The sequence below is a fragment of the Geotrypetes seraphini genome, chromosome 7, assembly GCF_902459505.1.
Source record: "Geotrypetes seraphini chromosome 7, aGeoSer1.1, whole genome shotgun sequence".
NCBI classification, from domain to species: Eukaryota; Metazoa; Chordata; class Amphibia; order Gymnophiona; family Dermophiidae; genus Geotrypetes; species Geotrypetes seraphini.
The window spans coordinates 117522695-117537023 of NC_047090.1; the positions used below are offsets into that span (position 1 = coordinate 117522695).

The 14329-nt window shown below is 39.9% G+C and overlaps 1 protein-coding gene across 2 annotated transcripts in view; it reads right to left on the bottom strand.

Annotated features, from left to right (window-relative positions):
- The window catches only part of TMEM87A (transmembrane protein 87A), an 82793-nt gene that overhangs the window by 20272 nt on the left and 48192 nt on the right, over positions 1–14329 (bottom strand). For both annotated transcript variants that reach the window (XM_033952878.1, XM_033952879.1), the window contains exons 11-14: positions 13498–13606; positions 10417–10475; positions 8409–8512; positions 3534–3607 (exon numbers count right to left, since the gene is read on the bottom strand). In XM_033952878.1, coding sequence (XP_033808769.1) covers positions 3534–3607; positions 8409–8512; positions 10417–10475; positions 13498–13606 — 346 coding nt within the window. The remainder of the gene's footprint in view (positions 1–3533; positions 3608–8408; positions 8513–10416; positions 10476–13497; positions 13607–14329) is intronic.

Sequence of the window (14329 nt, forward strand, 5' to 3'; positions counted from 1 at the left end):
TTTATCTGCCCTCATTTCTGTGTTTCATAGATGCTGTGGATCTCAACCTGAGAAGGCAATGAGAAACTAAAGGAAACGACGACTTCTGTTCTACAGAAGGTAATGCATAGCCAAGGTTGAGAAGAGAGTACAGATAATACTGATGGCCAAGACAGAGAACATCTCAGATGAAAGAAAAGGTGGCAAAAGCATAATAGCTGAAAGAGTGAAGCCTTCTGAAGCTCTGAAACTGACCGTGCAACTAATCCCATGAAGCAGAAACGAGATCTGTGCTCCAAAATAGTTAGGGATGGTTCATAGCACAGGCTTCTAAATCATGTTCATGCAAAGCCACCATAAAGTGAAAACAAAAGAGCCGAAGCTCTCTACAGTATAGGTAGTGAATGGTCACAGAAGGAAACATACCTGAAAAGTGAAACTGAGAAGTTGCAATAACCTCAAAACAGTCTATATCACATTAAAAAAAGAAGTCAATAGCCCTATGAAGAAACATTTAAGAGCAGCTTCATATAAATTACAGCGGCAACCAGCTAATATAACAGAAGTTAACAGAAGACATCCAGTGTTGAAATAAATACTGCTCACACAGGTGAAACAAAATCTGGCTTGTACCAATATAGCTCCTGGTGGCAAAGGAAACAACTGCTGCTACTTCCTGACAGGATAAGCGACAGCTGAAATCAATGGGATACAAGTCACTTGAAGCAGACTACAGTATAAACAAAGCAGGATGATGCAAAACAAAAATTCAATATAGCGACAGAAAGACTAGATGGTAATATCATGAGTATCTGCCACTGAAACTCCCGCAACAGAAGAGAGGGCAAACCTCACACGTTGTTATGGAAACTAAGAGAAAACACAGAAGGAAACACACAAAAGCAAAAAAAAAAAAAAAAAGTTCAACTTAGGAAAGATCTGGAGCTCTGCCCTTTAAAAAAAAAAATCACATAAGCAAACATCCTTCTAGCAGGCTATAGATATCACTAGACCATTATATGAAGGAGTTAAAAACACTCTGAAGTGTCTGGCAAAAAAAGTTCCCTCCACCCCAAGATAAGCACCTTTTACTTTTACTAAGGTGCACTCGTAGTGTGCGCTAAATGCTAAGACACATAGGAAAATAAGAGGCATCTTAACATTTAGCATATTCTAATCATTAACATGCGCTAAATCGGTTAACACATCTTAGGGCTCCTTTTACAAAGGAGCGCTAGCATTTTTACCGCGCGCTACGCTTCTAGAACTAACGCCAGCTCAATGCTGGCGTTAAGATCTAGCACACGTGGCAACGTAGCGCGCCCTATTCCGTGCGTTAAAGCCCCAACGCAGCTTAGTAAAAGGAGCCCTTAGTAAATGGGCCCCCCTCCCAAGAGAAGAAATACGCTCTGAAATGAGTGGGAAAGAGCAGTCAGCTGAAGAGGCTTGTTAAACCAAGCACATACAATAAAGAAAATAGCAGACAGGAACTCGGAATTCTGGCAAGGAGGAGACAGGACAGAAATAAGTAATGTCTGCATTGTGAGAAATACTCTTACAAGCAACTAAAAAAGGAAAGTTGCTGCTTTAGACTATTTTGGTGTCGGGTCAAAAGCGCGCCGGGACAAAGGCGCGCGCAGACAATTGAGCGCAGCGCGGAGGTGCGCGCCACAGAAAATTACAGTTTTTATGGCTCCGACGGGGGGGGGCATAGGGGGAACCCCTCCACTTTACTTAATAGAGATCGCGCCATGTTGTGGGGGGTGTGGGGGGTTGTAACCCCCCACATTTTACTGAAAACTTCACTTTTTCCCTGTTTTTAGGGAAAAAATTAAGTTTACAGTAAAATGTGGAGGGTTACAACCCCCCAAACCCCCCACAACGCCGGCGCGATCTCTATTAAGTAAACTGGGGGGGCTCCCCAACAAAACCTCCCGGAGCCCCTAAAAACTGTAATTTTCTTCAGCGCGCGCCTCCGTCTTGCGCTCAGTTGTCGGCGCGCGCCTTTGTCTTTCACGGGGTTGTCTATGAACCACTATTTTTTCTAAAAACAAAAAAACCCCCACAAAACCCAAGTAGTACCAAAGTGATTGCTTTGACAGAAGAGAGAGGAAGAGCCACAATGCTAAGCACACCAGCTGACATAAAAATGAGCAAACATTGAAAACGAGAACAGAGTTAATATACATCCAAATCTGAGTGTACCTCACTCTACATATTTAACCTTGAAGTTTCAGAAAACAGCTTTAGATGGGAGCACTTCAAGGCAGTAGTAAAGAAGGAATCTCAGCATCACTGAGTATTGCCCTCAAGATATAATAAACTCCAGTAAAGAACTCCCTATACTCAACTAGGTTCCAGCAAAGAAACTGGTTCAGGAGTAACCCTTAGATTATAAAAGTCTGGAGGTTTTTCAACCCCAAGGGACCTTCAAGTTATTTCCTAAATGCTAATGCCTTTAAAGGCCACAAGAAGTTTTAGCTTTTGAAAGCTAGAATATAGCTCTGGATATCAGGACTAGGTAGCCAAGTAATTGCACAGTCCACTATCACCATCCAGTTAAGATGGAGAAGTACTGAGAGTTCTATGACTGCATGGTACCTTTAAAAGGCAAACCTCTGTCTCCATCTGCTGACTGATGGACATAATCTACAAGTTGTGGACTGATCTGTAGGATGCTAAGGAAGCAAAGATTTACAAGACAGGGTTTAAACTAGCCTTTCAATCACCTAGAAATCCCTTTCCCAAGGGTTCGATAAAGCAAAGAACCAGCAATGCACTGCAGTTTGATAAAATTATTTCAAGCCATTATATATGAAATTTAAGCAGCTGTAACCCCCTTCCCCCTTCAATTTCTCTTAAACTTTTGAAGTAGTCAGTTAGCATAGGTGTCACACACTACCTTACAGCCTTTGTCAATATGGTTTACGGTATCACAGGGGAATTCACATCCATTGCATGATATAATCGCAAGGTAATGGTGGAATAAGAAACACTAATGTAATGTAATGTAATAATCCACCCCACTCCATATAAGGCTGTGCCCAATGGTTCAGACATGTTTGTGGGAACTTACATTTCTAAAATTAATGATTTAGCAGAAGCCTACAGCATTAGCATTATACCACTGTGTGTATGTGTGAGAAAGAGCTTAAGAGATTATTCCTTTTCCTTGCTTGACTAGTCAAATGTTAGCCAACAGAAGTATAAAAAGGAAATTTGTGAAATCCATTTTTTTTTATAAGGACGAGTGTTGTTCATGCTTTGGCAACCTTTTTTAAACACATTATCTCCAACAGCAAGAAGTCGTGTTTTAATTGATCATTGTTGATTTTTTAAATTATTTTTAGCAGTTCTGGGAGAGGGGAGGGAAGATGATGTAGGTATATTATATTTTAATATTGTATTGTTATAATGTTTACATTTATAATGATTATATTATTATAATGTGTGTTTTGTTGATATATTATATATTGACATATCCTTATAATGTTTCTAATTACATTTGAAAACTAATAAATATAAATATAATAAGGAGGATTTGCATATCCTACCAAAGCTTTCTGTTAGCATGGGTTCTTTCTGTTCATCCTCTTCCTCTTCCTCAGTGAGTGGTGAGAAAGCAAACCTAGTGGAAGCATAATGCAGATACTAAATATTTTTTAAAAGTCAAGATCTGATAAAATGCTTTTTCCTTCTTTTGTTTAGGGCCCTTTTATCTATTTTAAATCTTTATTCATTTTCAAACTTTCATCAAGTGTACAGGCATTAAATAAACAACATTAAAGTACAGCACTTGCAACTCTTATTACAGTATCTAATAATATGTTTAATTATAATTAAACCTCATCCCATCCCCCCTACCCATTATTCTTTTCTGAGATAAATAAAATGTGACCCTCCCCCTCCCAGCATTAGCTGGTGTATCTTTCAATAGATTTAAAAAAATGGCATTTAATCATTACAATAATTCGTTAATGGCTCCCAAATTTTAATAAAATTCTTATAATTACCATGTTGTATAGCTAATGATCTCTCCATTTTATATATGTGACATAGTGAATTCCACCAAAACTTATAACTTAGTCTACTATGATCTTTCCAATTCCTAGTAATATGTTGAATGGCGACTCCTGTCATTATCAATAAAAGGGCCTTTTATCTTGTCTGCAGGAGAGACTTTACACTTAGCAAAAATGTAAAGACTACCACCTATAGCTTGCTTTCAGCCCTGTATCATCTCCAGTTCCAAGAAGGGCTGCTCCCAGAACAGAAGTACCTTGAAAAGAGCATCCTACAGTATAAGGCCAATGCTGAAAAGCTAGAAATTAGCCTGTGGTTATTTGCTTAGGCCTGGATTCTGTAACTGGCACCGTGGTCGGCGGAAGTAGGGAAGGAAAAACAACTTACAATTACAGATTTCAGACTTCAAAGACAAAATACAGGTTTTGCATCCTAACCAAGCTGGCTTTCGCAAAAACCATTCCACAGAACACTCTCTTCTAGGATTAACCACAATGATACATTACTACCTTGATCAACACAAGACTGTTCTACTTATCACATTAGATCTTGCTGTCACTTTTGACACAATAGATCATCATTGCCTTCTTCAACGACTCGCATCCATTGGTAAATCAGATCAAGTCCTTCAATGGTTCAAATCGTATTTTTCTGACCGATGTTCCTCCGTACATTTTAATAACTCAATCTCCAAATCTTTCAATTCGAATTTTGGAATTCCACAAGGTTCTATATTATCCCCCTTACTTTTTAATGTCTATTTAGCCCCTCTCTTAACCCTCTGTCAATCGATAGGATTTACAGTATACGCTTACACAGATGATCTACAACTTCTGCATACCCTCGACCCCACCTGCCAAAATGATATTTCCATCATCAATATCAAATTAGCCAATATCCACGATTGGCTAAATGACAATATGCTTTCTTTAAGCATCATCAAAACCAGTACAGTGTTCTTTCCATGGAAAGATGGGTTACAGTTAATAGCCCCAATTTCCATTAATACTGTTCCTCTTAAACAAATCACTACAATAAAAATACTAGTATTTTAATTGATAATAAACTTTCATTCCGTCCCCAAATTAGTGCACTGGTTAAAAATTGTTTTTATAAACTAAGAATGATTAGATCTTTAGCTCCTCTCCTTGACGCTAAATCTCTTAATGTGTTAATTCACTCGCTCGTAATAGCTAAAATAGATTATTGTAATTCACTATTAAAAACGTACATGTCTAAAAGATATAAAACATCTCCAACTCATTCAAAATACGGCCATAAAAATTATAACGGGTTCAAATAAATTTGATCATGTCACTCCACTATTACAAAAAGCACATTGGTTGCCCATTTTACACAGAATAACATACAAAATCACCCTCTTGATTTTTAAAACTCTACAAGCAAACTCCCCGGCATTTATGGACAGACTTTTGATCCCTTATGATCCCCCTAGAGCCTTAAGATCAGCATCCCAGCATACCCTCAACGTCCCATCTCTGAAGATAATTGGCACTCGTTGCCCCCTTATTTTTTCAGTAACCGCCCCTTTGACTTGGAACTCTCTTCCTTTATACCTAAGAACAGAATGTAATTTGCAGAAGTTTAAGAGTGGTTTAAAGTGTTTTCTCTTCAAGGATGCATATAATTGCTAATGAGTTATCTCCTTACCTTAATAATTCCAAATGTTTTTTTATTTTCAGGCCACTAATTTTCTAATCATTTTCATGATTTTAATTCCCTTCTCCTATTGTATTTTCCTTTCCTATATTCTTTCTATAAAATTGTATTTCTGCCCCTTCTCTTATTGTTTCAAAGATTAGTGTTTCTGTTTAGTCCTGGCTTATCTAATAATTTAATACATATATGTTTAATATTGCAGATACGTCTGTCTTTCTGTAATTTTTAAATTTTGTTCAACGCTTTGTACTGCTGGATAAGCTTTTAATTAAATATTTTAAATAAAGATAGAATGAATGTTAGAAATATTCAATAAATATGGACCGATGGAAATAGAAACAATCAAAAGAAATGTGTGCCCGATTGTATTCTGAAGGTCCATACAATAAAAATAAGGATACCAAACTATAAGATTTGCCCTATAGTTTGGAAGAATGGATTCAGCAGTACAATTTTATACGAAGCCGCGTTAGCGGTTTAACGTGCGTAATAGCGCGCACTAATTTGCCGGCCGCGCTAGCCGCTACTGCCTCCTCTTGAGCAGGCGGTAGTTTTTCAGCTAGCGCGGGGGTTAGAGCGGGCTAAAAAGGTGCTTCGTAAAAGGAGCCCATAGTATGTAATTGAGAGTGATTGTACCAGTAAATAGTGGCTCTAATTTTCAAGCAGTATCTTCTGATCAAATACAACATATCTTCACAGAAAAAAATGTACTGGTATATGAATTAGCTAAATGAACCTGAACCTTCAATCTTGCTCTTCCAACATCTTCAGTTACTAACATGGGCTACCCAATTAGTATATGCTAAGTCTCATTACAAAAAATGGGATATATGGTACACAAAATTAATTAATATTTTAGTGCACATTACTAACTCTGAAATGAAGCTAAACATACTACAGTAGAATCTCAGCTATCCAGAACCCACGGGGATTGGTGGATAGAGAATGACACAGGGACAAATTTTTCCCCGTCCCCGCGGGAACTCATTTTCCCGTCCCCGCGGGAACTCATTTTCCCGTCTCACCCCCGCGAGTTCTTTTCCTGTCCCTGCCCCATTCCTGCAAGTTCCAACTTCATCTGCACAAGCCTCAAACACTTTAAAATCATAAATGTTTGAGGCTTGTGCGGTTAAGGCAGAGTTTACAGGAATGGGGCAGGGACAATGACGGCGACAAAACTCATGGGGACGGGACGGGGAAATTGAGTTTCTGCGGGGACGGGGACAAATTTGTCCCCGTGTCATTCTCTATACTGGATAACTGTTTACTGGTTAATTGAGAATGTGTTAGAAACCTTGTCTAACACAGTCAATTCCCTTCCCCCTCCCGCCCCAAAGCACAGGCAGTCCTGAGCCGCAAAGCCCTCCTCTCAAGCCCCAAAGTGGCAGAAGCAGGCAGTGTCCTAAGTGAACCCCCTTGCTCCCTCTCTTACCCGAGTGTAGCCTGTCAGGAGGAGGCAGCATCAAAACAGGCTGCTCACTGCCAGCCCCAGCAAGGCCTTTCCTCTGACGCGTCGAAGTGATGCGTCAGAAGAAAGGCCTTGCCAGGGCTGGCCGCAAGCAGACTATTTTGAGGCTGCCTCCTGCTGACTAGCTGCGCTTGGGTTAAGAGAGGGAGCAAGGGGGTTCACTTAGAACACTGCCTGCTTCTGCCAGTAAGGGGCTTAAGGGAAGGAGTAGAGCTTCGCGGCTCAGGATAACTGTCGTGCTGGTGCTTCAGGATAGCAGGAAGAGGGTGGGGTTGTCTCTCGGCTGCTTTGGGGCTTGAGGGAGGGAGTGGGGATTTGTGGTTCAGGATGTTGCCACGCTGGGGCCTCAAGTCAGGGGGGAGATGGGGATCACGGCTCAGGACTGCCGCCATTTGTAGTTCTTCGGGGCTTGAGGGAGGGAGGTTTGCAGCTTGGGACCACTGCCACTGCGGGGGACTTTTTTTTTTTTCACTGGCTAATTTTTTTTGCCGGTTGGGTGAAAATACCGGTTAACTGAGATTCTACTGTAGTTGCTGAAAGTGGGCAGGATGATCTAGGCCAGTGTTTCTCAACTCGGCTCTGCAGTACCCCCTTGTCAGTCAGTTTTGCAGGATATGCACAATGAATATGCATGAAAGAAATATAATGGAGGCAGTGTAAGCAAATCAAGTTTATGCATATTCATTGTGGATATCCTGAAAACCTGACTGTCGAGGGGGTACTCCATGACAGAGTTGAGATACACTGATCTAGGCTATACACATAAGATCAGAACATATCAACATGCGACTCCTTTGGCAAAATGAGAAAGGAAATTGAAGTGCTGTGGAAAAACTTACAATGTGCAACATGTGCAGAATGAAGTGGGCATGATCATTTCAAAATGGTCCCATTCTAATCCCATCCCTAGTGTTGCTCCTTTTTCCCTGCAAGGGCAAATAGTTGAAGGGTTTTGGGGGTTTTTTTTTGGGGGGAGAGGGTTTACACATCAAAATCCTATTGAAAATTACTCCCATAATAAGCTGCACCAAAGGGAGCTGGAAGATAACTATGCTGTACTTATTTCCTCTTTAGTTTATGGATACAAACATGAGTGAATATGAACTTTCTAATGTATAGATTGAGCTTTCTTAAATCCTGACCTGGTAACACTATAGCCAGCTGGTTTTCAGGACGATTGTGATCCAATCTACTAAACCTCACACTGATTTGCACCAAATGATAGAAAACCTTAAATTGAGAAAAGCAGATATCACACCTTTGATTGTTTGCAGATGGTCTCCAAAGAATCATAATCACAAAAAGTATCATGGAGAATAACAATCGCCAGATAGCATCATCTACCCAAAGTTCCTGCCAGTCCTGGCGGAGAAAGCAGAGATAATACGGTGAGAGAGAAACTCACTGTCACACATACACAAAGAATTTGCCTTTCAATTTAGAGAGAGATTTCTATTGTGATCACTAATATTTCATCACCTGACAACAGACCTCCATTCCATAATATTAAAAAATCCTTCTTTTTTTCTAAATTGTTGTCTCTAATAATACTTTCTCCTTAAAAAGAAATCAAATTTAAAAAAGGGATTTCAATTCAAGACAGGGTGGATTTGATTTCAATCACTAGTCAAAAAGACTTGATTTAAATCATGTTTTTATACAGAAACATTTGCACTGTGAAGAAAATGGTTTATCTTGCACAAATTCATAGAGAAATGCAAAACCAAGCATCAGTGATATCTCCTAGATAGAAAAATTGCCTTGACACTATGAATGGATTAATGGAATTCATTTACCCCAAAATTTAAACATTGCATAAATATACATTTTAAAAACAAATCCATATTTCATGATGAATAGCTTTTGGACTGTAATAGATATTAAATAGAAAACTATCTTTAGATAGATATTTCATCAAAAAAGCATTTTATTTACAACAATCCAATTTAAAAGATCAGATTTTTTTTTATATATATTTTTAAAATCATTCCACCCCCCCCCCCAATAAACACACACATTTTTACTAAGCCACGGTAGAGGTTTCTACCGCAGCCCGAAGCACTAAATGCTCCACTGCTGCTCTGATGCTCATAGAATTCCTATGAGCAATGGAGTATTTAGCACCCTGAGCTGCGGTGGAAATCTCTACCATGGCTTAGTAAAATGTAGTAAGACGCTGTTAGCTCCTGAAAAAAATTGCTCGGTTAAAGTCATCTTTAAGGCTCAGGATTGTTTATCGGTGCTACAAAATTTGTTACACTGTTCCTGAGGAAGCTCTATTGATTCTAACAGAGCGAAACGGAAATCTTCCGTCAGGTTGGCCGGGTTTACTAAGACCTGAGCTAAGTGTCAGCATAGCTATCGCTACCATTCAGCATTTTTAGTTGGCATTACTTATGTCAGCGAAGGCCTATGGGAAATTATATCAATCTGACTCTGGCATGTGAATGCAGATAGACCCTGAGGGCAGGGAAACTGTTTTAAGTAGCCCTGATTGAGGTGAATCTTCAGTGAGGGAACTGAACCTAGGACTGGGCGTTTGTCAGGGCGCCTCTCACTTAACCCCTACCACCTAATATTGTGGGGGCCACTAACAAACCTGACACTAAGTACCTTTATATCACTAATAGATGAAAAGTTCTGAATGAAACTAGTGATTATGCAGTGCAACATAGCTATAGACATAAAGAGATATATATATATATATATATATACATACAGTATATAAAAATATAAAAAAATTTTTTAAAGTGTTTAATAAAGGAGATTTTGAGAACATAGTTCGAGTTAACAAAATCTTAACAATTCTATGGACCGATGATAGTTCACGATTCAGTCTTACGCCGGGACATGTTCTAGTGGTGTTATGACTGAACACTTGAGATCCATTAAGATTGTTATAGATAAGTTAAATCTTATATATATTTGAACTGGTGACTCTGCAGTAGCCTACATATAGTATTTTTTAGTAAAAGAGAGCCATTGATTTTTTTTTTTTTTTTTTTTTAATCTACCCCGATTCAAGAAGCACAGAATTCTACAAAATATCACAGAATGAAGTGGCATTCACCACCTCTTTCACAGAGGCAGCTCTTTGAGAAGACACAGGCAGTTTATTCTAAAACTAATGTCACAAAAGACCACATCTACAGCAAGAACTCAACAGTCCACCATTGACTCCGAACCAGTATGGCATTTCCATAAGCAGCTGGAAGGGCTGCAGTGGAGATGCTTTTTTATTTCTATGTTCTGAGCTGCTAACTTACTGACTGGCAATCCACTAGCCGAAACTTCATGGTGGTCCAGATAATGAATACGATTGAAGCTGAAAAGGCAAAAAAATTTTTAGCAATCCGCTCAGATTAATTCAGAAGCATAAAATGCACCAAAACAAACCAATAGTATCTCCCTATAAACGTTCAACAACTTTGAATTATGTATTCATATTCCAAGACAAAGCTCTAACATCTCACTTAAGCTATTATGCACAAAAAGAAGCCCTGTTATAAAAATTAGGTTGATGCACTTACCATGCTTTAACTGCAAAAATTAACAGGTGGTAAGTGCATAGGCTATACAATAACTGTTGAGGATCTGTTCTCTGCAGTTACTGCATAGAAAGTTCAATGCACAAAGCAATAGCATGGCTTTAACCCAGTATTACTGTGAGCTAAACCAGTGTTCTTCAACCTTTTGACACCTATGGATCAGCGGAAATAAAATAATAATTTTGTGGACTGGCACCGGTCTGCGGACTGGCAGTTGAAGAACACTGGGCTAAGTCGTGCCCATCTCCACCCCAGCGCCCCCATAATAGTACTAATTGTAACACCATTTTTTCCATTCATTTTTCATATATACACATACACAATATAATCGTACTAATAATACATAATAGTTAACCACACAATTAAAATACACAAAGCACACTGTGTGCTTTTCAACATTCATTCTTACCAGAAAACAGATAACCCCATGTAAATGCAGGACCAAAAACTAAAAGTACTAATATTTACAAACAAACCCTAAGATGCAAGACTCTGCAAGCAGTACAACCCCAGAGGAAAAGAAACAAATGCATTTCTTCCTGAACAGACAGCAGATGTAAATCAATCACTAAATAAAAAAATAAAAGCATTCCCCCTACCGTAGTCTCTCTCCCTCCATGCTGTGCCTTGCCTTCTGGCCTGCCCCCTGATATTATCTTCGTGCTGGTCCACAGTGCGATCAACGCGGTGTCTTTGGGCTGGCTCCCTGAGTGCTGCATTGCACAAAGCTGTGGGCAGCGTCCCGCGCCTTATCTGGAAGCCTTCCCTGACGTTGCGACATCAGAGAGAAGGCTTCTGGTTCACGCGCAAGACACATGTAGGAGCCTTTTCCCATGGCTTTGTGCACTGCAGCACTCGGAAGCTGGCCCGAAGATGCCACGTTGATTGCACCGTGGACTGGCGGCTGAAGAAAACTGTCTTCTGCCTGATGGATATGATGGCCCTGTGGACCGGCAGAAAATTTGAAGAACACTGGGCTAAACAATGTTCAAATGGGTTCAGTGAAGGTATTAACTTGTGCTGAAAGAAGCCATTATCACAGATTTCATTAACAAATGGCCCGAAGGCTGCTTCAGGAGCTTGAAGTACTCGGTAGCTACCTGGAGCCTGTGAAGGAGAGCAAATTTTGGCCGGTTCTGGTGTAAGCACTTTATATACCAATCTGGTCTTGTTTTACAGTACTTCAAAAGCCCAAGGCAGCCTTTGAACAAAACTTTACCGTCGAGCATGGTTGGGGTTTTTTTTAACCCCTCTAAATCTGCTGCTCAAATAAAGTGTTTGGACCTTTTTGGATTGCTTATGATTTTCTCCAGTCTTATAAATTTTGCTGTTCTAGCTCTTGTGGACTAGTTGACTATCAAATGGTTACAACAAACATAGGCCTCAGCCAGGCTTTAAAAAAAAAAAATAAATAAAAGGGTTCTCCTGCACAGGAAACTTTTTGCCACATCTGGGGCAGCATATAAGGGTTGATTCCTTCTCTCCTTCCACCCCACCCAGGACTAGTTCATGTTCTGGCCCCAATCTTGACCCTATTCAAAACACTTCCTCTCCCATCCCCAGCTTAACCATGGTTCCCCCCTCCTTACCCAACCCCCCTAAAATAAATCCCCCTGGTGGTCTAGTGTCCCTCTCTAGCCCCTCCTTCATAAATTCCTTGATTGTTTAGTAGTGCTCTTCCCCCAAGTCCCCCCCCCCAAATCCCTGGTAGTCTTAGCAGGACCCCATCCACCACAAGTCTAACCCCCAGATTCTGTAACTTGAACAAAGCAGGAACGATGCCTATTCTCTCCTACCTCCAGGTGCTGTCATCTGTAAAATAGTGGACCACCACCCTGCTATGTGTGGTGCACCTTCCTCTCAGTCGCCCCACCCCCCCCCACACACACACACTGCTTCCGTGCCTCTATGCCACACTCGCACCCTCCCTAGACCTCTTTAAATCTTCACCAGCCCAAGCAACTTCTTCAGCGCTGGTGTTGGCTTTCCTTCTTTGGGTCCTAGACATTTTATCATGTGGATTAAAAGATTGTATCTTCAATAAAGCCTGCATCTTGGACATCTTCTCCACGTTGTTTTTGTTTTCACCTGTCCTCATCACACATAGCTGTAAGTATGGGTAATTTAAAAAGGAGCACTTTATATACTGGCACATATGCATGAAAATGCTTTTATGAGATTACCCTCCTACTGGCTATTCTTGCAAACAACTATTTAAAATATTTGTCCATTATGAACAGCTTAAACTTAGTTAACACAAGGGAGAAAATCCCAGATCTCTTCATAAACTCTCTTCAAGAACCAATGTAATTTCAAAACCAATTCCACAAAATCCTTTGTCCACTGAATATTAGTGCTTGCTACTTTTCACTGCTGGGAAGGACGCCATTTTACATTTTCTTTAGTGTTGCATTCATCTTAACAGGTTATAACTTATTTTTATGCTTTTATATTGGGTTAATTTTGGCTTTGACTGGCATTTGATTAAGTTACGATAGATGTTGAATTATGATATGCATTTATTGTAAGCCACCGCACAGAAGAGATTCTTACTGCAGACTGGTGAGGTAAATGCTCTGGCGTTCATGGGAATTGAATGAGCATTGGAGCATTTACTTCACCGGCCCGAGGTAAGAAGCCCTTCCGCGGTTTGGTAAAAGGAGCCCTAGATCAATAAAGCAGCCTATAAGAATCTTTAAATAAATAAAATGCCATTAACAGCAGACAAAAAGGACATTTCTAAACGTTTTCAGAATTTTAGCTCCGGCACTTCTGAGCACATACATAGCTGGAACTCACCTCCCACTGCTAGTATAAGCGTATTGGTGAAATGCCGGTAGAGTGACAGCTTCACAATGTTCCTCCGCAGCCTCAGGAGCTTCATAGTTTGAGTAAGGCTGATGAAGATGTGCAGAGGTGGGTTAAGGAAAGAAAATAGCTTAGAGGAAAACTAAAGAACAGCAAAAGGCTATCCTACTGCAGACAAGTATGTGTGATCCTATGGATCTGTACAGAACCATCCTTCCATCACAATGGAAACACATCCTCAATGTTACTCTCTCATTATTTGTGCATTTTGAGTAAGCATAAAAAGCTGGTAATCATGATTTTTTTTTTTTTTTACATATTCTCACAAAGGTCCTGCCCCTATGTTCCCTCTAAGCTGAGCATGTGAGCAATTGCTCATACATTCTAGGAGTGTCACTCACAGATTTTACATGGTCGCTCACAAAAATACTTGCAAATTTGGAAAATTGCTTTTAGATCTTGTTACTCACACAAAAAAAGTTTTTAGAACTCGTCACTCACGTGAGAAAAAGTTTGCACACACTCGGCCAATCCTTAGAGTATTGGTCCTGCCTCAGAGGATATTTAACTACATCTGCATTAATTTGGGAATCTAAACATGCCGAACTTGTTGAGGAGTCCTTATTGAAATGACTCTCTGTTGCCAGCCTGCGCTTACAGTTCCTGCGACTGGAGAGTAATCTCCTATGGATTTAGCAAAGAGCTGCTTGCAAGCTCTGACAGTAGGCCTCACTGGTTCATATTCATACAATAAAAGTTTAGTTTTCAGTTTCAGGTGAAAACAGGCAAAATGTTTCTGCTGCAGTTTTGATGTCAGAAGAAA